This window comes from Filicampus tigris, chromosome 13 (genome assembly GCF_054856515.1).
Source record: "Filicampus tigris isolate MCC_2025a chromosome 13, RoL_Ftig_1.0, whole genome shotgun sequence".
In the NCBI taxonomy this organism is placed as follows: domain Eukaryota; kingdom Metazoa; phylum Chordata; class Actinopteri; order Syngnathiformes; family Syngnathidae; genus Filicampus; species Filicampus tigris.
Genome location: NC_141229.1, coordinates 6619854 through 6645291, shown reverse-complemented (window position 1 = coordinate 6645291; position 25438 = coordinate 6619854). Strand labels below are relative to the sequence as shown.

Sequence of the window (25438 nt, the reverse complement as noted above, 5' to 3'; positions counted from 1 at the left end):
TGTGTAATAGGCAATCAGCAGCAGGCACCCGAAAAGATTAAGCCTCTTTATGTTTTCCATTGATTCTAAGGCAGCCTGGTTAATAGGAGAGGGACTTCAGCTCACACCGCTGCAGGCAAGGAATTAAGCCTGCGTGCATGCGTGTCTCGTGTGTGTGCGCGAAGAAAATAACACTATTAACGCTCCTGGAACATTTCTTTTCTCAAAGATCATGAACCGTATTGATGAACCAGAGTTGGAATGCATCTTCACTCCGCCGATTCTAGCCTCAACGCGCCCGAGACGGCGGCGGGACCGGGCCTACCTATCGATCGTCAACCCGCCTCGCCGCTGTTTTGATTGTTGCTATCAAAAATTGAACAATGGAGGCAGCCAATGGAGCCTGAAGATTTTTTCTTTATTGCAGGTTGAACAACACAAACAAGCAATTATTTATGAGCGAGCAAGCTAATGTTTTATCAAGTGCGTACCTGTTTATTATTTAAGGGGGACGCTTGTCTAGAAATAGATTTTCTTAATGATACAACCGTCACATCACGCTTTTATCGCGTACGTAAAATCAATCATCGACCATCGGTAAGGATGTTCTATTTGTCTGTGGGATTTACAATGGAAATGAAAGAGCAGCATTTAATAAAAAAATAATAATAATGACGCCAATGTAGTTGATTACTTGGTCCTGTGCATTCGTTCTTGTGATCCAACACTATATATTTTTTAATTGGTTAACAGCATACCGACAACATGTTATTTTTTCTGAATTTATCAGTTTGAACAGTCTCTGGGGACGTTCGATTTGTCTATGGGATTTATCATAGAAGGTAAAGAGCAACATTGAATAAAAATGATGGCGACTGGAGTTGATTATTTGTTTATGTGAATTCCGTCTTGTGATGTAACTCTAGATTTGGCCAAATTTGACAATGAACATTTATCTTCAGCACAGAGAGTCTCTAAGATTGTTCAAATTGTCTATCAGATTTACAATCTAAACCGAGTGACTGTGAACATGTTGACGACGAATGGCGTTCATTAGTTTATATGCATTATTTTTTAGCACCTAACGAGATTTGGTAAACATGATGAAATTGTCCATGAGGTTTACGATGGAAACATTTATTTTATTGGAAATGGTAAATTGTCAGTGAGCTTTTTAATTGAAATGCCAATGGCAAATTGAAGATATTTAGAATGGAAAAGATATCAAACTGTCTATGGGATTTTCAGTAGAAAAGGCAATGGCAAATTGTCTATGGGAAGCTATTTGTCCCATCATCACAATTATTAATATTAGCCTAACCAGCTTTTGATTATGTAACAACGGGCTTAACGTTGTTTCCCTTACCCGTAATCACAATAAAATAAACAATGCAGTGTTTTCCTGTAAACGATAGGGCCACCACTTGTAGGATGTGTTTGTAAACATTTGTTTCCGTCTGTTTCCATATAGATGCCAACGCAGCCACTAGGATGTAATCATGCCCATCGCGGCTGGGCCGACGTAATGTTCCGTGACAAGACGATCTTTGTGTCCCGGCTTGCTAAATGACTAAAGACAGGCTGACATTTGCTTTTCTCATGTGCCCGTTGTCTGCCAAACTGCGACCGCTCCACATACAAAAGTGGCTTTTTTTTTTGTGACCAACGTTGTTGTCCTTTGTATACCGCCTAGCACCAACCAGCCTGCGGCCCTTGTCATTTTGGCCTTGCACATGGACTTAACTGTGTGCTGCTTCCTCCAGGCCAACCAGGCTGATGATGTGTGTGTATATAACTGTGTGTGCATGGGAGACTCTCATTCCCCATAGCTACATACAGTAAAGTGAGTTTTGGGAGTGACCTCACTCCTGGAGACGCATCCAGACATCCTTTGGTTTGTTTGTTTTCATCTTTGAGTACTTTCTGTTTCATAATTACTGCTTTGTATGTATGTGTGTGGTTGACATGTTTTTAAAGCATTGTCTTCAGGTCAAAACCTCGCCTCAAACAATTGCTGTATGTTGAATCAAGAGGCCCCCCGAATGAGTCCATTGGATGGTGTGTGCCTCCCTCTGCTGTCTAAAATAAGTAATGCATGTAAAGTGCTGTATTTATGTATTTATACAATAGGTCGATTTTTTTCTGTAAAACAAACTCAATGTGTGATCTTAACCGTTTCTTTTACTTTATAATGTATATTATATTTATGATTGTGTTTATTCTCTAACCATATAATTTTTATTAAAAAGCATATGCAATACACTGAATTGGCTGTCAGCCAATCGCAGGGTACATGCATGGCACAAACAACCATTCACACTCATTTACAGTTACACCTAAAGGACAATTTAAATTCAAACTTCAGTTAACAATTAAGTTATCCTACCATGCATGTTTTGGAATCTGGGAGGAAACTGGAGTACCTGGTAAACATAAATAGAAGTAATAGGATTTTGTACTGACCAAACGGTTACGCATACCTCATCAATTTGGTGCTTCACTTGCACAACTCATATTCCGTAATATTTGTTTAACACTTGTCTTCTATTTCACAGGTCATCACTGAGTACGGTAGCAAAACCATTAAGGTTCCGTCCCCATCTGAAGCTGGGATCATTCCATTCAACTCATAAAGAGACTTTACGGGGAGCTGAAATCAAAGATTCTCATCACTATCAGTGAACAAAGTCAGTGTCTTTCAAACAAAAACAATAATTTTATATTTTGGAAAACAACACCATATGATCTAAAGTCTTTGTCATTTAATAAGTTCTTGGTGGACCTTGAGAATTTGTCTCCTTTTTTGTTATCTGTATTCCAAACCATTTGCAAAAACAGCCTGCACTGCACATTGTATAGCACTACGAGGGAAACATCCTTGGATGCCCGCTTTTGCATACTACTACATAAACATTTTTCAGCATGGAGGTTCAAAGAAAGCTGCCATCCAAAGGTTAAGTAAAATGGGAATCACAACATCATACCGGTGTTCAATGGGGAAACGAAAGTAGCTGGCGACCACCTGTGGAGAGGGATTACAGGAGCTAAAAGTTTCCACTGAACTACACTTGACCTCTGCAGCAGAGGGCCCTCTAAGGAAAGGGCAAGTGTGAGTGACAACATGGAGGATCTCACACTGTCAGGTGCAATACTACTTCACTGACAAAATAAATAAATACATACGTTGTATTTAGTTTTGTTTATATGTTTATTTGTAATGCAGTCCTTCATTGGATATATTTTACATTTGAAAATGCTGAAAACCGAGAATCATTCTTAGTGGGTGTTGCTTGCCAGGCTACCGATTTCAACCCACTAATGGTATAATAATGACTAATACAACCACATATTATAATTTAGTCTCAATTTTTTGCATATTTTGTTCTTACAAACGACAGTTGTTTATGAATTTACTGTATTGTACATTTAAAAAAAAACGCATTCTAAATGTAGGAACAATTGTTGTCGTTTGTTTTCGTTTCCCTTCGGAGTACATTTTTTATCGGACTTCAACCCGGAAGTGTGTTGCGATCTACGCGGTTTAGCGTTTTGTAGTGTCCATGCGTAAACCAACTGGAAACAACATTGCTCCTCATCGATGCTGACAGAATAATATTAGAAAAGGTATGTTATTCTGTTCAAATTCAATTTTTTTACTTCTCTGTAACGCTCAGAAGATAATGGAGTCTCGGTAACACAATGATAAATTGTCATAGTTGTCCACATTATCATAGCCATAGTTTTCTCATTCTGGAAAGCTATTATCCTTCTAAGTCGTCTTGATTTTCGGACTAAATTAATCGTAAAAGCATATTATTTACATTATTATTATTGTTCAGTTCGTTCGGAACTTTTAACACTCTAGCTTTGCTGTTTAAAGTGCCCCGAGTGACTCAATCTTCTTTCATTCATTCACATGTATGTTTTGGTTCATGCATGTGTCGATCGGATCTATTTTGCTGTTAGTTTTCGACGAAAAGATGCTCGGGACGGCCACCATGGAGAAGGAAACGCCAGCTAAAAAGATTGCGGCGCCATCAGTGTCGCAGATTAATGCAGAATATGTCACACAGGTAATAGTCAACACTACACACATGGGTGTAATAGTCATCAATGTTCGATATGGTCACCCAAGAAAACAAATATGTAAGGAATTGTGCTTTAAAAATTACTAAATTGTTATCTGTTGTCATAACAACAGCAACAAGTTATATCTTTTTTTGTAACGTGTTCCTTAAAGTTAACACCCCCCCCATCCCAAATCCGTCGCCTGACACAAAATTCATTAGGTTTTAAAAAATGAAAACATTTCAACATGTATTTTTTCCCATTATACTGCAATAATTCTAAATGTATAACATTGTCCCCCATTGTCTATGCGCAAAATGCATATTTTAATCACTTACAATTAAGGAGAGACCTTTTTTTTCAGATAATAATAATCCCACTTTTGACAGAATTTTGTTGTTTAACAAGTCCTATCTGTGAAAGAATTTTTATTGAATATTAGTTGTTGTTTTATGTCCCTCATGCAAAATAAAACACCCCACATTCACATTATAAATGTGGTCCCTGATTGTCTATTTGTTTTATTTTTTGTTGTACAGTATGTTGTAGGCTTACTTGTATAATACTGCTAAGAAAACACAATTAAGAAACATTGGAGGGGTTTCAAAAAACGTTAACTTGTTCTCACTGCTGACTGAATTTTGGTATTTTTTTAAACGTATTATTTTCTTATTTTATTATTATTATTATTATTATATTATTATTTTATGTGTTTGTTTCCAATTTTGGACAGAACTTTATAGTTTGAAAAAAAAAATCCTACCTCTATCACATTTTGACAGATTATTTGTATTTATTCTTTATTATTGTGTTGTTTCAGCTGGCTAACAAATATTGGGCCCCTCATGCAAAAAACAAATTACCATTCGACCCGAAGGTGAGTTTGTTTGCATTGCTGTCAGTTTGATGGTAATCATAAATCATGAAAGATAAAAAAATACCTTTTTACCGTGTAGGTGATGGAAGACATTTATGAAAAGGAGATTCTCATGTCCAAGTAAGTACTTTTACAAGTAACATTTGGGGAATCAATTTGTTTCACATTTGGGAGCTAATATGTTTATTTTGTTATTTCCGTTTCAGATTTGCCATTAGAAAAATCATGTTGCTGGAGTTCAGGTACCATCTTTGACGGCTTCTTTTATTAAAAATGAAACAATGGAACTAGATCTAAATATATGATGTAATCTCCTTGCAGTCAATACCTGGAGAACTACCTTTGGGTCAATTACACTCCGGAGGTGTCCAGCAACGCTTTCCTCATGTCCATTTGCTGCATTGTCAATGAGAAGTTCAGGGAAAATGTGCCAGCATGGGAGGTAACAAATGTTATTTGACATACTGCACTCACTAGCGATATTAAACGTCAACAACTCTCTCATCAGGTGTTCAAAAAGGAGCCCGGCCATTTTTCTTTCTTCTTCAAATGTGTGATGGAAGCCCTGTTGGCGGGCGACGAAGGCGGCCTCACTCTGAAGGAGCAAACGGTGCTGCTGGAGTTTCTCGACCACTGCTTCAATAGTCTCGTATGTACCAGTTACTATTCAAATTACTAGGGGTGGGACAGTACATGTATGGACTGACCCCTGCCATAAAAAGCGAATATACTCAAATATTGACTTAAATAAATGAATAGATAAATCAAAATGTTTTAGAAAACATTTTTAAAAATGACACTTTTTGTGTTCAATATGCACAAAAGATTCCATTACATTTAAGAGACAGAGTCTTTTAAGTATTTGTTCAAGCATTTCTAAAAGACAACTTTTTTCATTCTTTATTTAAACATTAATTAATGTCATTACAAGGCTTTATTATTATTTTTTTCATACATTTGTATTTTTGTTCTAATATCCGTCAAGTATTTCTGAATATTTCTATCCAATGGTCTCTTTTTATTCCAAATATTTGTATGTGTTTATGTCCAAAACTGAAAAAAAAAATCAAATACGAGTAAGGTTCAGGTATGCTGCCGCTCAAGTGAAGTGGAAAAAAAACCAGTTAAGGCCCTTGCATGTGTGCGAGGAGAAGACATCTATTTTGCATGGATGTCTGCTTATGGCAAAATATATGAATGTATATGTATAAAATATGATTTATGCTTGAATATGATTGAATAGTAGTGCATTTGCATTTTTTTTTTGATTGCATTGAACAGATAATCAAGTCAGTTTTGAATATTTACAAAATTCTGCATCTTAACTTACTATGTACATTTTTCCAGGAATTTACTGGAAATTAGCCAGCCAACTCTGGATGAACAGATATAAAAAGCTAATGAATGCTTATAATGACTGATAATAGACATTTGCCTGATTGTTATATCACATTCTTACAAGAATTCAGTGAATACCTTCTATTGAGAGAAAAAGGGTTCCCTACCCAGTCTATCACACAACTAGTCAGTGCTTGATTTTGCCCACAAGGTGTCAGTATTGCACTGGGCCACATCATTTTGATGATCGTGTATTGTCCAGTGCTGCATTGATGCACTGCAGAGGTTTCATTTGAAAATGTGCTACAGTTGCATACTGGCTATTGATGTGCTCCCATAAAACCCTCTGAATATTTTAGTGCTCGAATTTTGTTAATGCGCTGAAAAAAATCATTGCTGCATTATATACAGTACATTGTTAACACTCTCTCTCTTTTTTTGTCTCTTTCTCGGTCCCAGGAGGTAGATTTGATCAGGGAGCAGGTGCAGCAGCTCATCTCTCTGCCTATGTGGCTGTGCCTAATACCAGTAAGGTTATTTAGCAATAATAAGTGAAGTGAATTGATATCATTATCATTTAGTGGTGAGCATAACTGCCTAAATGTCAACAGGGTTCATTTGTGTACATCTGCCTTGACTACGGAAGACGCTAAAAAATCCCTTTGGCCTCACCCAAAAACTTGATTAATTGATTGGATTACAATACAAAAGAAGTGCTTTGGACATTTAGTCAAATTCTGAAGTTGTTTGACTTTTGAGGCAGATTTTGTCCAGATATTTTTAGGTGGTATCAAAATTGTTAGAATTTTGGTGGTGCAAAAACCAAAAGGCTGAATTAGTTTTTGTCGCATTTCTCCAGACCCGACTCCAACACGAGCTGAAGAAAGTTCCTAAGCTGCAGAAGTTCTGGAATCTCATCAAGAAGAAATTCGACAAGATGGATGCCGACGCGGCCGAGCAGTTAATTAGATTCCCTTTTCCTCCGGCTAACCACAAAAAGTCTTGCCTCTGATTCACTTCCTCTTTGTTCTTTTTTGTTGTCTTCTTTCAGGGCTAAAAAGGAGCGAACCTTCCTCTCGTCTCTCATTAAAAAGTTTCACGGGGTCCTTGAGTCAATTCCAGAGTCAGGTAAACAACCGTATTATTATTCCCCCAATTGTGGTGTGTGTTAGCCTGTAATAGCACAGATCAAATATCAATACAAGAGTCGCTTTTTTTTTATCAGATGCGCTAGTCCCTCCCTTTTCGGGGTCGTGCAGAAGGAGCGTGAGCCCCCACTGCCACGCCTGCGGCAGCTCGTAATTCGGGCCGACACCGTGGTCTCTCCCTCCCCACCCCCCCCACCACCCACCTGGAACGCTAAAAACAGAACACTTGTGTGTTTAGGTGGAATTCAGAGCTGACACAATAGATTACAGTCGCAAAGCCAGCAGGGTCCACATCACTCTCAGCACCTGCTACACATGCTGGTGTTGTCAACACACGCATGTGTGTGCGCATGTGCCTTCCTCTCACGCTTGGCTGTGTTCCCTTTTGTAAAAACTTACCATGTCCATGCTCCCCCCCCCCCCCATATAGGGAGCATCACCATGGACAAGGTGCATTACTGCGAGAGATTTGTTGAACTCATGATCGACCTGGAGGTAAGACACAACAGCTTTAGTTTTTTTTGGGTTGACCCAAAATTGGTGAATTCTTATATTATATGCTTTAACGTGGTTGGTTTTCAGTCCACATGATCAAAAGTACAGGTTGGGGATGGGCATTTCACTAAATAGACCTATTAAATCATGGTTATTTTTATTGATGTATTTAGTCCCCTTATTATAAATATGGGTTTTAAATAATGCAATACTGTGGACCTCCGCATACTCACAGTTCGTCTTCGCCACCTGGGGTCAGTTAAAGACACTTATAGATATATACTGTACTGGAGAATCAACTCACTCAGCTTCTCAGTACAGCGGCAATATTCAGCATTCTTCGCAGAGGATAACAAAGGTACGCATGTGAGTGTTGATGTATTGTCCGACATTAAGACTTTTTGGGTGTCAAGCCACCATGAGCCAACTTGAGGTGGCCCTGCCAGAACTGGCACTGGCCCTTTTTTAAAACGGTACTTTAAAAAATGCATAATTATATTTGTAGACCTAGCAGTGGATGAAATAGTGACGCGTGTAGTCTCGGCGGCCAAAATGCATGCAAGTATGAGCGATGGGGGCATCCACTTAAAAAAAAATATCCTCACGCTCCACTCCCCGATATATAAATATTGTGATTTAGAACAAAATGCATTAGCGTATGTAGCGCTCAATGTGTCAGAACACAGATCTAAAATTCAAAATATTCAATATTAGATCTTAAAAAAAGCAAGAATGTGTTGATTTCTTCACACTTTATGAGAGTTGTGCTGGTGTCGTTGGTTGAATGTTACGCTCGATTCATTTTTGACTTTTCAAATTCCAGTAAAAAGGTGAATTCATTTTGAAGTCATTTCCGTTCTGAACGCTCAAATGTGAAGTGAGGGTGTTTTCTTGTTTTTAAGCGCCGAACATATAGCCACAAATCGTTTGCTTGAAGATACAGTAGGAAACTGGTCCCAGGATAGAGACACACTGTTCCATAAGGTGCTGCTGCGTGTGCACATCTCACATTACAACCGGGAGCGCTCTATAGATTCCATCTTGCTGACAGGCCGGCCTTGCTGTTCCTGGCATCGGCCGTTGGCCGGCCGGCCAGCGAGCCAGCCAGCCAGCCCGCTCGCCCGCCCGCTGTCTCCAGAGACGAGCGTCCTGTCCTTCAAGCCTTCTCCTTTTACAAAGCCTCCATCGCCTGAAATCTATACTTCTCTCCTCTTTTGAAATGAAGGCAGAGGGGGTTGGAGGATCCCGATTCTTCTCTGTTTTCTTCTGCCTGCCTAGATGAAAGAATATGGCTGGATAAACGAGAAGCAGAATCACTTGCTGCACCTGCAGCCTTTGAAGCAATCTTGTCAGTTCATTTTAGAATATTCGATATCATATAAGCGGTTCAGATAATGGACGGATGGATATTCTATGGGAGCTTTTTTGTTTTGGTGGCCACCAAGTGACCCTTTTGCTCAAGCTGTCAAATTTGTCAACAAGTTGAGCTGATTTATTCCCACCAAAGCAGCCCCACTATCTCATTTTGACAGCTTTCAGCCCCCCCCCCCCCCCCCCCCACGCCTCACTTCCCTGTCTTACTCTGCTGCCACCGGCAACTAAATCAAGTCCTTACGTCAAGTCCTCCCTTCTGCGCCGACGCTGTGTCCGCTGCCAGTATTCCGTTAAGAAAAGCCGGACCAGGCGAGATCACAGTCCAGATTCTGCTGACTCTATTGTTGAGCTTGTGTGCCTCCTGTGAGGTTTCTCTTCATACTACACTTATCTTGTTAAGACAGATAACACCCGTTGAAGTGAAACAATTCAGGGGTTGAAGTGTTTGTTTTTTCACTGTAGCGCGGCCAAAGTACAGTAGCTTTAGCAAATATGTTCTCACTTGATGTACGGCTAAGACCATACAGAGGCGTTATCTAAAGTGATTAACCGCAATTGGATCTCAACATATGTGCAGGTGTACTGAATGAAATGTCAGGTGACTGTAATTTACCATTTTGCTTTCAAATTAATATTTTTTATTACCAAACTGTTTTTTGTCTTTAGGCCCTGCTACCCACCAGGCGTTGGTTCAATACAGTGCTAGATGACTCCCATCTGGTTGTCAGTTGCCACCTTTCCAGCCTCACCCATCGGGAGAAGGAGGGCCACCTCTTCTGTCAGGTACAAGGCCAGCACCCTTGCAACACAATCGATGCACATTTTGCCTGAAAGTCACTAAACAGAAAGACTTGACTCATTCGCTTCCCCCATCGCACAGTTGCTCGACATGCTCAAGTTCTACACGGGCTTCGAGATTAACGACCAGACGGGAAATGCCCTGACGGAGAAGGAAATGACCACGCTGCACTACGACAGAATCACTTCATTGCAGGTAATCGCCACAAGCAACCGGCTGATGCTAATCACCGATGCTAACTAGATGTCCGTAACACTTTAATGACTGATGCTAACTAGATTAAATTCATTATTGATGCTAACCATATGACACTAACTGTTTCACTATAACGAGACCAGGGATGGGCAACTGACGGCCCGGCCTGCAACCACACTCTGTGGCCTCTTGATTAATCCTCCTCTCACCCCCCCCCCCAAAAAAAAGTGCTTTGTTTTGTTTTTTTTCAGACCCAAACAATTCTTCAAAAAACGCTGATAAACATTCAGTATATGTATTCTATGAAAAACAGGGAGAAATGGGACAATCAAATCCTGGAGAAACCGGGAAAATCCAAAATATGAAAAAATATTGAGAGAAAAATAAGAAATGCATATATGCAAATCCACCTGTGCCAAACTGCAAATATACAGGGGCTTGACTGTAGTTTTGAATTGTAATATAACACAATAGGTAACACGAACCGGTTGATGCTAATCATTAACGCTAACCAGAATATGCTATCAGTTATCCTAACTAGCGTTTGCTAATCGTTGTTTCCAACCAGACGCCATTAACCTGCTGATGCTAACGAGACAATGAGAATCATTGATGTTGATGATGAATGTCACCTTTCTTTCTTGCAGAGAGCAGCCTTTGCTCATTTCCCGGAGCTGCACGATTTTGCTTTGTCCAACGTAGCTGCAGTGGACACTCGGGAATCCCTGACCAAACATTTTGGCTCTCTCAGGTAAATGATGTTTTCATACGCTGCAGTTTTGACCTCATCCGACACACGGAAGTACACGTTACGTGTCCCCGTGTTAAATCTGTGATGAACGGCACCAGCGTTGCCGCCTGAGTGCCGCCACTAAATGGCAGCCAGTGCTGCCCCCCAACTAGCAGCTGGTAGCAGCAAGAGAGCGAGAGGCACGCCTCATTAATTTAATCGATTTGCAGCGGCTTGAGAATAAACTCTTTGAACAGCTGTGTTTGTCACATCGTATTAGCTCGCCAGAGAGCCAAAAAGCACACCGGCTTTAATAAAACGCTCCGTTGTACGGCCTTTGCTCCCGTTTCAGGTGAATATGAGCATTATATTCAGATTTATGAGGGCCTCGCAAAGTTCAGTTCGCTAAATGAGGCTCGGGCTGATTTTTGTGGAGCTGTTAAGCATGTATAATTGATCCTGGTATAGTTTAATTACTCTGATTTGCCGTGTTAGCTCAGTATGATTGGCTCAATTAAAATTTTAAAGCCGGACAAATTGTTTGGTGGCGGTCGGAAGGGTTTTTAAACTCGTATTCGAGATGGGTTTTACAAGAACGGATATGCTCAGCGAAAGTGTGTGTCATATTTTGACAGGGACACTAAGGATGGATTTATTTGAACTCCAACATAACACAGACAAAAGACCATAACCGTAACATTTGTACGCTGTATTGTATTTTTTGAAAGTAGCTTTATTGTTACTTAAAATCTAGTTTTGTCTCTCCCTTGTGTTAAGGCTAGGAACATGATGCATGTTGTGATTTCAAAATTCATTTTTGTCCATTTTTTTTTTTAATTTTGAGATACTTGCAGGTATTTATCATTTACAGATCTATTTGTTTCAATAGCTAGTCAATATGTCAAAACACTTCTTTGTTGAGCCATTAACATCGCATCGTCAAAGACAGCAGGTGCTTTTCAACACTATATATTGGCCAATAATTTGAAAAACAAAAATAATACTAATAACATACTCGCGTGGGGACTGACTAATAGTACTGATTTGTAGAAAAAAATATGCAAATGACCAAATTTAAACATCAGCCGGACGCCATCGAAGTGTACCGTATGCGTGTCATTGCCAGTTTTAAGATGCGCCCGATGGCCAGCAGCCAATAAGATAAAAACATCTAGCTAACCTAAAATTCCTCTTTTACCACGGCCGAGTCACCATCCATCATCCTCTATGATCATAGATTAGAAGTGCTTGGACCCTCACACTGTGTCTCTTTTGAGGGTTATGAGCCAAGCGCTGCTGAATGGGTTTAACACTCTTGCTGAATCATTTCACGTATTCCGGCAAGCTCCTTTCCCCCCCCCACCAGCCTCCGGCTTTTGGCGGGAGCCGGAACGCCATTGTTCTCCGATCCGCAACTGTCACCCAGGGTAACTCCCACCCCCACCACCAGCCACTGAAATAAGCCACTATCAGATTTAACGAGGCAATTTTTCTTCCATCCAAGCAACTCATGCTAATGCCACTTTATTCCTGCCGCGCAGCCCTCTCACTAAGCTCCTAGTCACCCGTCGCTCTGAATTTATCCACTAATTCCCCAAAACACACAAACCAAAGTATTATTGCCCAGCTTTGCCTATAAATAGAAGCGTCTGACACTTGAATAAAGTGCCAGCAAGTGTCATTTTAGGCCAGCAAATGAATTTAATACATCATCAAAGACAGCACTTTGTGAAATGGAATGAAAGATCGTTACTGTATGTATTTTGTGTTAAGCTTTTAGTTTCTCCCTTACTTAAGGCGTTTACTCTTTTGCTATCTTGGTATATTCACATTATTTTTTATATTTCCAGTTGAACCTCAGGTCATCACTTCCCCGTTGTCTGACGTGAAGTAACCACTGACAATATGAATACCAAAAAGTATAAGATCTCACCTCATGTGCTAATACAGTGGTACCTTGACTTAAAACTTTCATTTGTTCCCTGCCCGAGCTTGTTAACGCAGTTTACGCGACCGCTCCAAACTGAAGCAAGGGTAGCTGCTCTATTGTACTTCAGTCTTCACCTTGCTGCGGAAGCCTGTTTTATTTCAGCCCTTAGTCACTTCTCGAATGAAATTAGTCCTGACAAATAAATACTGGATAATAGGGCTGAACAATTAATCTAATTGAAATCGATAGCAGTTTAGTAGAATGTAATTTTGAAATAGCAAAGGCTGCAAATTGGCAACGGGAACTGCTTCATTTTGGTCGGTCGGTTGGTTGGTTGGCTTTGTTCATTTATTTTTTTTTATAAATGTGTATATTTTGGTTATTTATTTACATAGTATCTGGGTAAGTTCAGTGCTTAGGGAGTGCAGTATACATGTTTACGCATCATTGTTTCATGAAACATGTAAAGTTGAAGTCATAAAGGCACAGATTTGTTTGCATTATTTTTTGTAATCTGACTAAATGACTTATGGTCAAACCATACTTGTTTGGTAGAATTTTGATTTTGTGTCTACCATCATTCCCCTCTTGGATAAAACTAGGCACTTGCCTCGATAAAATACAAGAGCATTCTTTTATTCATAAAGTGTGAAATTGTGTCAAACTGACAGTAGGGCCCAATAGTGCCTAGCAATAAAAAAAAAAAAAAAAAAAAAAAGAAAAGAAAAACAGCAGCATTCCTTTTCTAAAGTCACTGGATTACCCCACATCAATAGGGTCAAAACAAGCCTGCAGGCTGTAACATAAACTTGCAGCACACCATTTCCAGTACATGCCAGTGGCTCAGCTGTCAATCACGACTTGGTCCAGTCATCGTCAACGCTGCCAGCGAGCTGTTGTGTCTTCTTACTGAGGTTGCAGGGATGCCCACACGGCCTGTGCCCGGTCATCCGCCGGCCAGCAAAGTGCAACACTGGCACTATTGTCATTCAGTTTCCGTGTCATGAGTATGTGCATGGACACAAGGGCCACGTGTGGCTGTCCGGAACCTGTCACGCTTGTTTCCAGAGGCCTGTCTCCATCCGCGACCCGCCCTTTTGTGTGGCGCAGAGCCCCATGTCAACCTGATTAAGCCACGCCTGATTAAGCCACGCCTCATCTTGCGGAGACTTTGATTTTCATAATCCTGTCGCATCAATGCGGCCCACCCCGTTTAATGCACACGTGCTGACATAGCAGGACCGCAAGTGTCAAAGCAAACAGAGGAGCGGATTTGTGCCGCAGTGCTAACAAGAGCAACGAATTGCATAAGACCGTCGGATTTCATGCGGTATCACCGCTGGAGAAGCCCTCACAAGTCAGACGGCCATGGTGCGAATGGACTGAAACCTGTTAAAAGTCATCTGATGTCTGGGTAGTTTTAGTTAGCAGAATTGACACATTTGTGCAAAACATGCTGCAACAAGCATTGACAGAGCTACCGTTGTAGTACGAGCAAGGTTAGTTCGTTGCAATCAACTGGCTGAAAGAGGAGAAGACTAGAGGTATAGGCCAATGTTTTTTTTTTTTACTGATAATCATTATAATTAGTCAAGGAAGCTGCTACTTGGAGCCGATATTCGTTTTTGGTAAAAGGGAAAATATTGACGTCAAAATTAAAAACAAAAAAAAACACCCTCCAACTCTAAACTTTTTTGAAATTTAGGAATGTAACGAGTCATCGAAAATGTATTTTAAATCGATTTAAACTGCTTAAAATATGCATCGACGTAAAAAACACATTCCAGTATGATCAAGGCGAGTTTATCACAGTCACTGGCTGGCAGACTTTTCTCCTCACTGTACATTTGTGAAGACTGACACCATTAAAAGAATCATTGTAGTCAATGTATGTATGCATCAATTTAATCAATTGTTATTCATTACCGGTGTTTTTAATCGCCTCTCACCACTATTTTTTCCCCGCAGCCCCAATATGCTCCACCGGGTGGCATCTTACTTGTGTCTGTTGCCTGAACTGCCCAAGGACCAAGACACCACCCATGACAAGAAGGTTCTTCTAGAGCTCCTGGCAAGTTCATGCTCCATACATACACGCACACACACACACCACTTGCCTTGTCCTTAGTACCAAAGTACAACAGAACATTCAGGGTAAATTACAGTCCTTTCCCTTAGGAAATAATGGGAGTTGATTTCATCTGTTCCATGATCCCACTACACCTATTGTAAAACCACTATTAACTGTAAAGCCAATTTGTAACCCCTTGACGCCTGTTGTCGCAAATTTGATCCATATTTCTTGCTTTATTCTTCGCCCTGCGCGAGAGGGTGGAGGGTCGAGCAGTGGCTTATTCCATGAAACAGGACCGCCCCGTCATGCGAGGCTGAGTCCAGCAAGGCTAAAAAGGAGGGTGAAGCATATTCTGTAATTCTTTGGGATATTTTTGAAGAAAGGGTTAAAACACCTCGGTAATCGTATTCCTTCAATAGACGAAAAATGCTAATGAGTTTGAACATTTTTAACTTGTTTTAGGTTTCCCGTCATGAACGCAGAATCTCTCAGATTGAGCAACTGAATCAGATGCCCCTTTACCCGACCGAGAAGATCATCTGGGACGAGAACATCGTCCCAACGGAGTACTTCTCTGGCGAAGGTATGCAAATAAATAAATATAAGGCCTGCAGACTGACGGTCCTCGCTGCTGTTCTCTCTCCGCACTCAGTGTTTCATACTAAATCTTACTTTTGCAAACCCGTGCCTCGTCTTTTCCAGGCTGCCTTGCGCTCCCCAAGCTCAACCTCCAGTTTTTGACCCTCCACGACTACCTGTTGAGGAACTTCAACCTGTTCCGCCTTGAGTCCACCTATGAGATCAGACAGGACATTGAAGACGTGGTGTGGCGCATGAAACCCTGGTAGGCAGTCCACTATCTGCAACAAGGGAACTTTTACAGTGAAACTCCTGCTTTTTGCCAGGGCATAGGGACTAAGCCCTGCCACAAATTGCAAAAACCCCTGAATAATTGATGCTGCCTCCCAAACAATGGGTTGTTTGCATATAGAAGCAAAACACTGAAAACATAGACTGGTATTTTGTTTTGATTGATTTTGTATGGTTTGAAACAGACAGTAAAGCGTCAACACAATGCAACTGGCACTTACACAATCATGAACTCATGTGACATAACTATATTCAGTAGGTCAGTTTTCAGAATAAACAAGCCACCTTCACATGAATTGCTGAGTTTTTTTTTTTTTTGTTATAAGGATAGGTTAAAAAAAAATGTAATTGCATATATGCGGAGGATGACTGGAGTATTGTTCCAGCCATTTGTAAATGAGCAAGAGCGCACTTCAATCCTTTTGAACTTTTACGAATGAAGAGCCCGCTAATGGTGCGACGGCACGGCACATTGATTATATTTAATTCAAAGACCGTGACAGTCGCTATGGCGCATTTGGAAACCCATTGCTTAACATAATAAGTGCTCCCATTATGTCAAGCGGTGTCGCAACTTTTTACTTGTTGTTCCAGCCGAAAGTAAACAACTCAGCGGCGGTGCTGTCTGTCGCTGCCCCAAATCCAACTCATTTCAAGCTTGACAGCGGCCCGCGGCAGTTGTCACACCTCTCACTATCTCCCTCCTTTCTGTCTCTACACACGCACACACACACACACACACTCACAGGCAGTCCGAGTACGGCGGCGTGGTGTTCGGCGGCTGGGCCAGGATGGCCCAGACCATCACCGCCTTCACCATCGTGGAGGTGGCCAAGCCCAACATTGGCGAAAGCTGGCCAGCACGCGTGCGGGCCGACGTCACTGTCCACCTCAACGTGCAGGATCACATCAAGCACGAGTGGGAAGGTAACGGCTTCAGAGTTTAAACAGACCTTAATTGTTTACAATCTGGCCATGGGAGCACCAAACAGCATTCTAGCCTCTTAGCTTAATGAGAACTGTGACTCTGTCAGAGGTGTAGTAGGAATGTTTTTGTTTGCAGTGGTATAGAACTGCACTGCATCAGACCTCGGGCTGATTATAACGTTCTAATATTTTGTCCCTGTTATGTAGCTAAATGAGATTTGAAAGACAAAAGTGTTTATGCAGCTTTTTTTTTATGAGTCTTATTAAAATTGTCAGGTGTATGCCAGCTAATGTTGTGGTCCAACTCCAAGCTCTCCATGGGGTCTGTGATGTAATGTGTGGAATTATGCACTTGGCAATTTGAAATGTAATCTCTGTTGTATACTCCCCTTTTTTGTGTGTATAGGAGTTAGAGTATATTTTTCTCCTATAACACTGTTCTATAATATGTATAATTTATTATCATAAAATACTAGTATAGATTTTAATACACAAATATGATTCCTTCCTTGCTACAAATTTGCAGAAATGTATGGCAGCTGTTGGCCTAAGTACAGACGTCAAACTTCCACATACTTTTTTTATACCATTGCAGAACACTTAATATTCCTATCTCTGCAGCAAGACCTTTTTAAATGTGATTCTTTAATAATCTATTTCCTCAAATTTAAATGCAGACTAAAGTATCACTTCCTATCCTGCCCTCCGCTTCTATAATTAGAACTTCATGTTTTAAAGATCAGGCGCACGCTGACGGGGCAGTTTGTCCCTCGTTGCCCGACGCCTACCCCAACCAGGCCACTAATCTGTCCCCATCCACCTTTCTGTTTTACCGGACTCTCAAACGATTTCTCCCTCTCCTCCATAGGGCTGCGTAAGCACGACGTTTGCTTTCTGATCACGGTTCGGCCCAACATGCCCTACGGCACGCGCTTCGACCGTCGCCAAGCCTTCGTGGAGCAGACGGGCCTCGTGTACGTGCGGGGCTGCGAGGTGCAGGGCATGCTGGATGATCGGGGGCGTGTCATCGAGGAAGGTACGGCGCGTAAGCGTACACACACAGTAACACGGCGAGTGATACGTAATATCCATCCTTGCCATCAAAGCAATCATCCCTAGCAGCTGATCCTTGGGAGAGGGTCACAAGTGGCGTTGTCATAGTGACAACCACTGTAAGACCTGACCTGTTCGCATTAACATCACATTAACCTGAGGTCGACGGACACAACGCCCTGAGCGCTGCGGGCCCTGCCCCCGTGCACCCTCTCCACCTTATTCGCTTCGTTTAATTGAGCCGCATAGGTTGGATGCGGATGTGAAAACCTTGAAGGATGTTCTAGTCCTGCATAATCATGCCAACATTGACTCGTGTGAATCCATATCTGTTCATTTGTCTTTGGGGGCTTTATGTAACTTGGAAGTAACCCAACAACTTCAAATAATAAGTACTACTACGAAACTATTCCGGGACTCTGGTTGTCCCGTTCAGTTTGCGGAACAATTTTTTCCCTTAGTAACAAAAAGAAATGCAAATATTCTGTTACCGGTTCAAAGTGTCCCCTTTTGTGAAACTTTTTTATTACCTGTATGGATGTTCGTAATTTAATGTATGGATGGACTTACTCTTTACTGTAATTTTTTTGCTGGAATTTAGTGTACGTTTTCCTGAGTAGAGCATATTTACCCTTTATATTTTTATTTATTAAAATGCTTGGAAATTAATGAGTATTGTTTAAACTGAAGAAATTGATAAACTACTTTGCTATATACAGTATAATATGTAATGCATTGAGTAAGGAGCTCAATCACGGAAGTTATACTTATAATTCAATTCATTATCCAGTTGTAACTCTCAACATCTTTATTTTTTTTCTTTAGTTTTTGTTTCAGCATTCCTCAACTTTTCCATCAAATTCAAAATGAGAGAAAAATAGCGACAACAAAAAAGGTTTCCGCGTTAAATATCTTGTCTTTGTAGTGTATTCAAATTAATACAGTATATGTTGAAAAGGATTTGCAAAGCATTCTGTTTTTATTTACATTTCACACAACATCCCAACTTCAATTGAATTGGGATTTGTATATTCACTTGTGAATGTAATCCTTTCCTCATTAATCTGATGTCTCACGAGATGTGCTGCAGTCTCGTGAGATTTGCTGAGCTCTCACTGGATATGGAGACTTATTTTCTCAGAATTTTGCTCGCTTTGTGAATTGTACAACCTCAGGGGCAACTTTAGTAGTGGCCAATCAAAAGCCAGAGGAGTGTCTGATTAAACTCACTCTGGGACACTTAAAAGCTGAGCCAAGTTCTTCTTCCGAGTTGGGCCGCAACTAAAGGGGGGAACAGCGCTCGCGGGCGAGCTGTCATCTCTGCTGACTTCACGCGAGCGTCTGTCTGCTTCCCCTTCGCTTTGAGATACCAGCCACTGGAACGGTGACAGGGCGTCAGTCATTCTTGGAGCCATGACAACCCAATAAACAACACGGCGCGCCGGCTGCAGCTTCATCTCCCGAGGCAGCGTGACAGACAGGACAGGAGGTTCATACGGAGGCGAAAAAGAAGGCTAACCCAGCAGGAACTAGCTAGTGTTGGTTTTTACGTCATTCTCTATTTATGACGTTCTACGTAGCCAATAGATGCCATGCTCCAATTAGTCATCCACTTAAGAAAAATGAACTCTTACCTTAGTATGACACCTCACCGTTATCTCAGAACTAAACCCATTTAAACTATTTTGCTCACCAAAACAGCAGCACCAAAGCAGTGTCTCAGATTTTTGAAAATGTATGAAATGTGACGTCTTGAAAGATGATTTGGGGTCCAGTCGACTGACAGGTTTCGGCTCCATGATTTTGTGCGCGTCCATGTAGTACTTCATGTATTGGCTGTCCCCCTAAAACAGGGGTGGGCAATTCTGGCCCTCGAGGGCCGGTATCCTGCCTGTTTTCCATCTCTCCCTGCTGGAACACACCTGATTCAAATGATCATATAATCAGCAAGGTCTGCAGAAGCTGGATAACGATGCTGATGATTTGAATCAGGTGGATTGCACCAGGGTGACATGGAAAACATGCAGGATATCAGCCCTCGAGGGCCGGAATTGCATCTTCCAGGAAAAAAATACGGTCAGGTCACAGACCTTAATTTTCACACATGGACGTTAAAAAGTTCACTGCTTGGTATTTTTCAACTTTGTTGCTAACCAAAACGGCAGCACCGAAGCAGTCTCAGAATAACTGAGGTGTCGAGTTTAAGCGCGTGTTGTTAACGAGTTGTAGTATTGCCATGTGGAGGTGATGTGTTTAACATTGATTCGTATTCCAATTGACTCCGCGGCGTGATGTTGTGTGCTTCCATGTTCTGTTCAGTTCAATTTTATTTCCTCAAATAGTGGCCAGCCCTTTAATAGATGCAGTGTCCCAATTTGTAACCATCTAATTAAGACAAACACCTCATTTTTCTTCCATCAGTAACCAAAAAAAAAAAAAAAAGTGATTTAATAGACGCTGTTGTTCACACAGTGTTAAGGGTAATCTCATCTATCGTCGCTGTCCTGTGAAAAACACTTATCTCCAATTTTGGAAACTTTTAATTTTCACATAAATGCGATGTCTTTAACGCGGAAACACCATTCATGTAAAAATAAGAAAATGGAAAAAAAAATGGAGATCAGTGTTTTTCACGACAGCAACGCTATGTAGAAACAACATCTGCCTGTTGCATCGATGAACACCGGGCACTCCACGAGGTTGCTCCATCCAGTTAGCATCTATAATAGTCCCTTTTAAATTTAGTTTTAAACTCTATTTTCACTTTAAGTTTTAATACAATGGTAATATTCCACGTTTGTATTACATTGTTAGGTCCATGCTTAATGGATGAATCCACCAGAGAAAATATTTAACCTGATCACTTTTTTGGTGCATCTTCCCTAGAAAGTAAAACACGCAACAGCAACATGATGATATGATATTTATCGCTTTGCCCTCCAGCTAACGCTGTTCCTAGCTCGCACCAAACATCGCTCGCAGCCACCGGTGTTTATTTTGCACTTCCCATTTGTCAGAGCACGTATCTCTCGCATGCCCTCGCCCTTCTCTCCCCTGTTTGCATTAAATATGCAGCGTGCAGAGCTTTTTTCTGAATAGTTGTCCAGCTGGAGGAACATGTTCAACCTTTCAGATCCTCCCCCCACCAGCTCCCCCGAGGTGGTTAAGCGATGGTGTCGCTAACTGGGCGGTGTCACGTAAATCACTGAGTGTAGGGTGATGAATTGGGCGGGGTTTACATTTGGATAAGTAACACCGGTGTTTTGCAGAAATACGTATTTATTTTTTACTGGTCAGGTTGCACTTGACACTGTATATACACACACTAGATGCTTCATTCGATACACCGACACAATCTAATATAAGAATTATTCAAATGTCTGCCTTTACGAAGATGATAAGAAATGCATGATCATTGATAATCAAAATGTATCTCATTGGGCAACCTTTAATTGTTAAATATTGTTTGCACACATCTTAAACACGCAAGGCTTCTTGAGACCTGTTTCTTGGTCTCCTCGCCTGCTACATTTTATGTAGCAAAGTGACACTGGTTTCAAGCTCTGACTTTCATAATGTCTAGGTGTAGTCTGTCTTTGAAGGACACCTGGAAATGGCCAAAGGGACTCCTAATTGGTGGCTTCAAACAAAAACAGCAGACTTCATTTGTCTTATGTTGCTAAGGGAAATTAATTGGCTTTGGAAACAAAGTCTTCCAAAATCTCTCAATAGTTCACGTTTAATGGAAGGAAGTGACTCTAAAATGGGAACTTGAAACCAGTTTTGCAGACTTCCTGTGTGTTACAACAGACATTGATGCCAGAGAACATTTGCGGGTCTATTCATTATAGATATGCTTCCAAATTTGATCTTGCTTCGTGAAACTGTCTTCAGTGTCTTCATTTTGAAAATCAGTAGTCTCCCTTTGAAGGACATCTGAAAATGGCTTAAGTGACCCAAAAATGGCTACTTCAAGTGTCGACCAAATTTCATATTCCAAGTGTAATCATACAGCACTGCATGCCTTGATGTTGTTCCAGACCAGCATAAAAATAAACATAGTGTTAGATTAATACCTGGCTGAGCATGCTAATCAAAGCATTAATGTCTTTGTCAATGCATGCTTTTGTCATTATGTGTCAGGCCTTATGAGATTATACATATACACTGAGGATATAAAGTAGCCCGCAGTGATGTTAATTTAATGCTGCAGTGATAGTTTAAATACAATGAGGGCTCTCACTCACATCCTGGCCCAACTGCCCAAAGTGTTATTCTCCACGGCAAGGGTGTCGCTTACACTTCTAAGCTATCGCCACATTTTATTTATTTTTTTAGACAGGAGGATTTGACAAGCCCAGCATAGCCACACACGTAAACACACGCAGACACAGACATGCAAACACACAACAGGAGGTCAGTCGGATCGAGTGTCACTCTCCTATGACCAGCCCCCCCCGACCGACCCCCCCCCCCCCCCCCCATCCGCCTGTCCCAATGCGCCACACATGAATCTCCTCAGACATCTGTCAGTGAGCTGCCATCCTTATACCTCGCAGCCCCCTGTCAGGCCTTACATCCACATTCCTCATTCTAAAAAAGACAAAGCACTACAGGAAAACCAGGCAAGGGAGAGCTGTTTTCTAAGAGCTACTGCAACCATCTTATACATGAGAGGATAATGCACCATTGCCACTGCACAATAACTATTCGCTATTAACAGCATTCTGTGTGCCTAGTTGCTACCCTAATGTTGAAGTCATTAGAACGTTTGTGAATAAACTGTTAGGGAAGGTAAAAAGATAAACATGCATGCCTAAGTTGGCTGTTTATCTGTCGTAGCACTGGACACTGAAGTTCGGATAGCTTGTGTTCCAAACCAAAACTGTATGGATGACATTAACCATTGCTGGTCACTCATTGGTTGGGCCAATTCCTCAATGTCACGTCATTGTATGTACAGTAAGGATACATGCGAACGTTAATATTACTCTGCTTTATCTTTGGACACGGCTCTGCAATCTCTACTTTGTCCATTTTCTTGGTGCCTTCAGTCTCTACTAGGATAGCATTACAATACAGGTTGCCCTTCTCTCATTGAAACAAGTATGATAATTTTTCAGTCAGGTTATAAGGTGCTGCATAGCACAGAGTCATCCCTGTTATGAGTTTTTAATGACATCCTCCTGGCTAATGACACTGGAGACTGTGCGTCCCGTTCTGTTGTACCTGACTGCAGTGTTCGATACGGTGGACCACAGTATTCTGTTGGCTCGTTTGCAGCAGTGGTAGCTCTTAAGAGTGATTTAGATCCTAGTGCCAAGTACTTTTTGCCTTGGTTGCTGTGATTCCCACTCTGCCCCACTGCCATTTGGTGTTCCACAGGGTTCAATTTTGAGGCCTATGCTGTTTTCATTGCATTTGCTTCCCCTGGGTTTCATCTTAAGAAAGCATGTTATTTCCATTCACTGGCCTGGATGGCACTGGATTTCATTGAAAAGAAAACAGAAGTGATGGTGCTTGGTCCCAGTGGCCATGTACATGCCATCCTGTTGACTTGAGGCCCCTGGTGCCTTATCTAATGTCAACAGTGTCAAACTTATTGATTTTTGAATTTGTTTTGTATTGTTGATTTTTAAATTGGGCCAGCAAATTGGTGCAGTTGATAAATCCATCTTTTTTATTATCTTGGATAGTTAGCTAAAGTAGTCTTCCTAATCCTTTCACAACAGCACTTATCTTTACTATGTTTGAAAACTACTATTTGACCGGACAAGACAACACTCCCCCTCCCTTTCCTCTGCTACCATTTTTGTTTCTTTAAATCGTCATTGTCACATTGCTTCTGTACAGGTCCCGAACCAAAGCCCAAGCTCCGGGGCGACTCGAGAACGTTCCGCGTCTGGCTGGATCCCAACCAATATCAGCAGGACATGACAAGCAGCATTCAGGCGGGCACCGAGGACCCGTACGAGACGTTCAACATCATTATGAGACGCAAGCCGAAGGAGAATAACTTTAAGGTTTGAAGCGCATCAACAGTCCCCACGCCTTTCCTTCTATGTGGCGCTTACGTTCATGTGGGTGTTGTAGTTGTAAGGTTGGGGCCAGGGCACGTCTGAGATTACGGCCCATCCAAGGCCCTTCTCATTGGAAGCTTAGCGTTTCTACCCTGTCTTGAAAGATAAGGGCTTATTAAGGTTAAGAGGAGGCAAAGTCCCAATGTTTTTATGTAGGTCAAGTTAAGTTTAAACCCCGAAAGAACTTGTGCGTCAAACCCCACCTCGTGTTTTTGTTTGAAAGCAACTCAACTGGGGCTTTGTCAAATCTGCCATTTTCCAATGCGGGGGACATAAATCTGCCGTTTCCTACCCGCACCAAAAGAATGACAGATGTTTTTCGCAAGGCGTTAGGAGCTGATGGGTATTCACTGAACATTCTTCTGCATCTTTGATGTTCTGCACAGATAAAAGCAAACATGTTTCCTTCCCGCTGATTGACGCAGCAGGCGTGAGGCACCGTTGAAGCTCATTAAAACCAAATTGACAGATGTACAACTTTCACGCCATCCCATCAAAGCCTCCTGTGAGATATTGTCATGAAAACACTAAACCCCTCAATTACCTGCCTTTCTCCTGGATGCCTGTCACATTAGGCCGTTCTGGAAACAATCAGAAACCTGATGAACACCGAGTGTGTCGTCCCGGACTGGCTGCATGACATCATCCTCGGCTACGGCGACCCGGGTAGTGCCCACTACTCCAAGATGCCCAATCAGATCTCCACATTGGACTTCAACGACACCTTTCTGTCCTTGGACCACCTGCGCTCCTGCTTCCCCGGTTCGTCCATTAAGGTCGTCGAGGAGAACCCTGAACTGCAGGTCCCGCCTTTCAGGTGAATAGCAAATGATTGTTTTTAATGACAAAAAACAGGTATCTTATTCATCCTCTGGTCTCTGTGTTACAAGAATAAAGTTTCCAGTCTCAAGCGAAACTGACAAAGGGAAGAAGAGGAAGGCAAATGATGAAGTCAAGGTGGAAGAGGAGGACAAACCATTGATTGTTGAGCCCTATGTCACCCCCAACCGTGGGCCCTACCCTTATAACCAGCCCAAGAGGTGAGCAATCCACTCTTGAAGCCACTTTTCCACTGCCCTGCATTGACTCGACTCTGCTCATCAGGTTCGGGCAATTTAATTTTAAAGTGGTACCACTGAAACTGCGAAAACCACACCACATTGAACCGTCAGAACAAGACGCTAAAATAGTGCCCTGTAACAAACGGGAGACTAGTACGTCCTTCACTGTCCAGAGCCAATATTACCGGTAGTCTCTTTTTTTACAACTCATGTTTGGTTATTGCCGTTATTTCTTGCCATGTATCATAAAACATTACAAGGACGAATCACCTATATGCTATTGGCTTGGCATGCCAAGCTAAAAATAGCATGCAGGTTTATTTTAGAAATTTCCAGCTGTGCATTCTCAAAAGTTACAAAGATACGACGATGACCATGACATACCAATGAGCAACCAGCGTTTGTTTGTCACCCTTGTGTGATTGACATTGCACGTTATC

The 25438-nt window shown here is 41.5% G+C and overlaps 1 protein-coding gene across 2 annotated transcripts in view; it reads left to right on the top strand.

Moving 5' to 3' along the window:
* The first annotated feature begins 3456 nt into the window (after positions 1-3456).
* The window catches only part of aqr (aquarius intron-binding spliceosomal factor), a 51026-nt gene continuing 29044 nt past the window's right edge, over positions 3457-25438 (top strand). For both annotated transcript variants that reach the window (XM_086049101.1, XM_086049100.1), the window contains exons 1-22: positions 3457-3603; positions 3946-4052; positions 4868-4924; positions 5004-5044; positions 5131-5166; positions 5246-5366; positions 5433-5573; positions 6722-6790; positions 7122-7222; positions 7314-7390; positions 7841-7905; positions 9946-10062; positions 10160-10273; positions 10921-11024; positions 14902-15004; positions 15470-15590; positions 15710-15851; positions 16626-16804; positions 17673-17840; positions 23711-23880; positions 24513-24754; positions 24828-24977. In XM_086049101.1, the coding sequence (XP_085905227.1) occupies positions 3960-4052; positions 4868-4924; positions 5004-5044; positions 5131-5166; positions 5246-5366; positions 5433-5573; positions 6722-6790; positions 7122-7222; positions 7314-7390; positions 7841-7905; positions 9946-10062; positions 10160-10273; positions 10921-11024; positions 14902-15004; positions 15470-15590; positions 15710-15851; positions 16626-16804; positions 17673-17840; positions 23711-23880; positions 24513-24754; positions 24828-24977 (2411 nt within the window). In that variant the 5' untranslated portion in view covers positions 3457-3603; positions 3946-3959. The remainder of the gene's footprint in view (positions 3604-3945; positions 4053-4867; positions 4925-5003; positions 5045-5130; positions 5167-5245; positions 5367-5432; positions 5574-6721; positions 6791-7121; positions 7223-7313; positions 7391-7840; positions 7906-9945; positions 10063-10159; positions 10274-10920; positions 11025-14901; positions 15005-15469; positions 15591-15709; positions 15852-16625; positions 16805-17672; positions 17841-23710; positions 23881-24512; positions 24755-24827; positions 24978-25438) is intronic.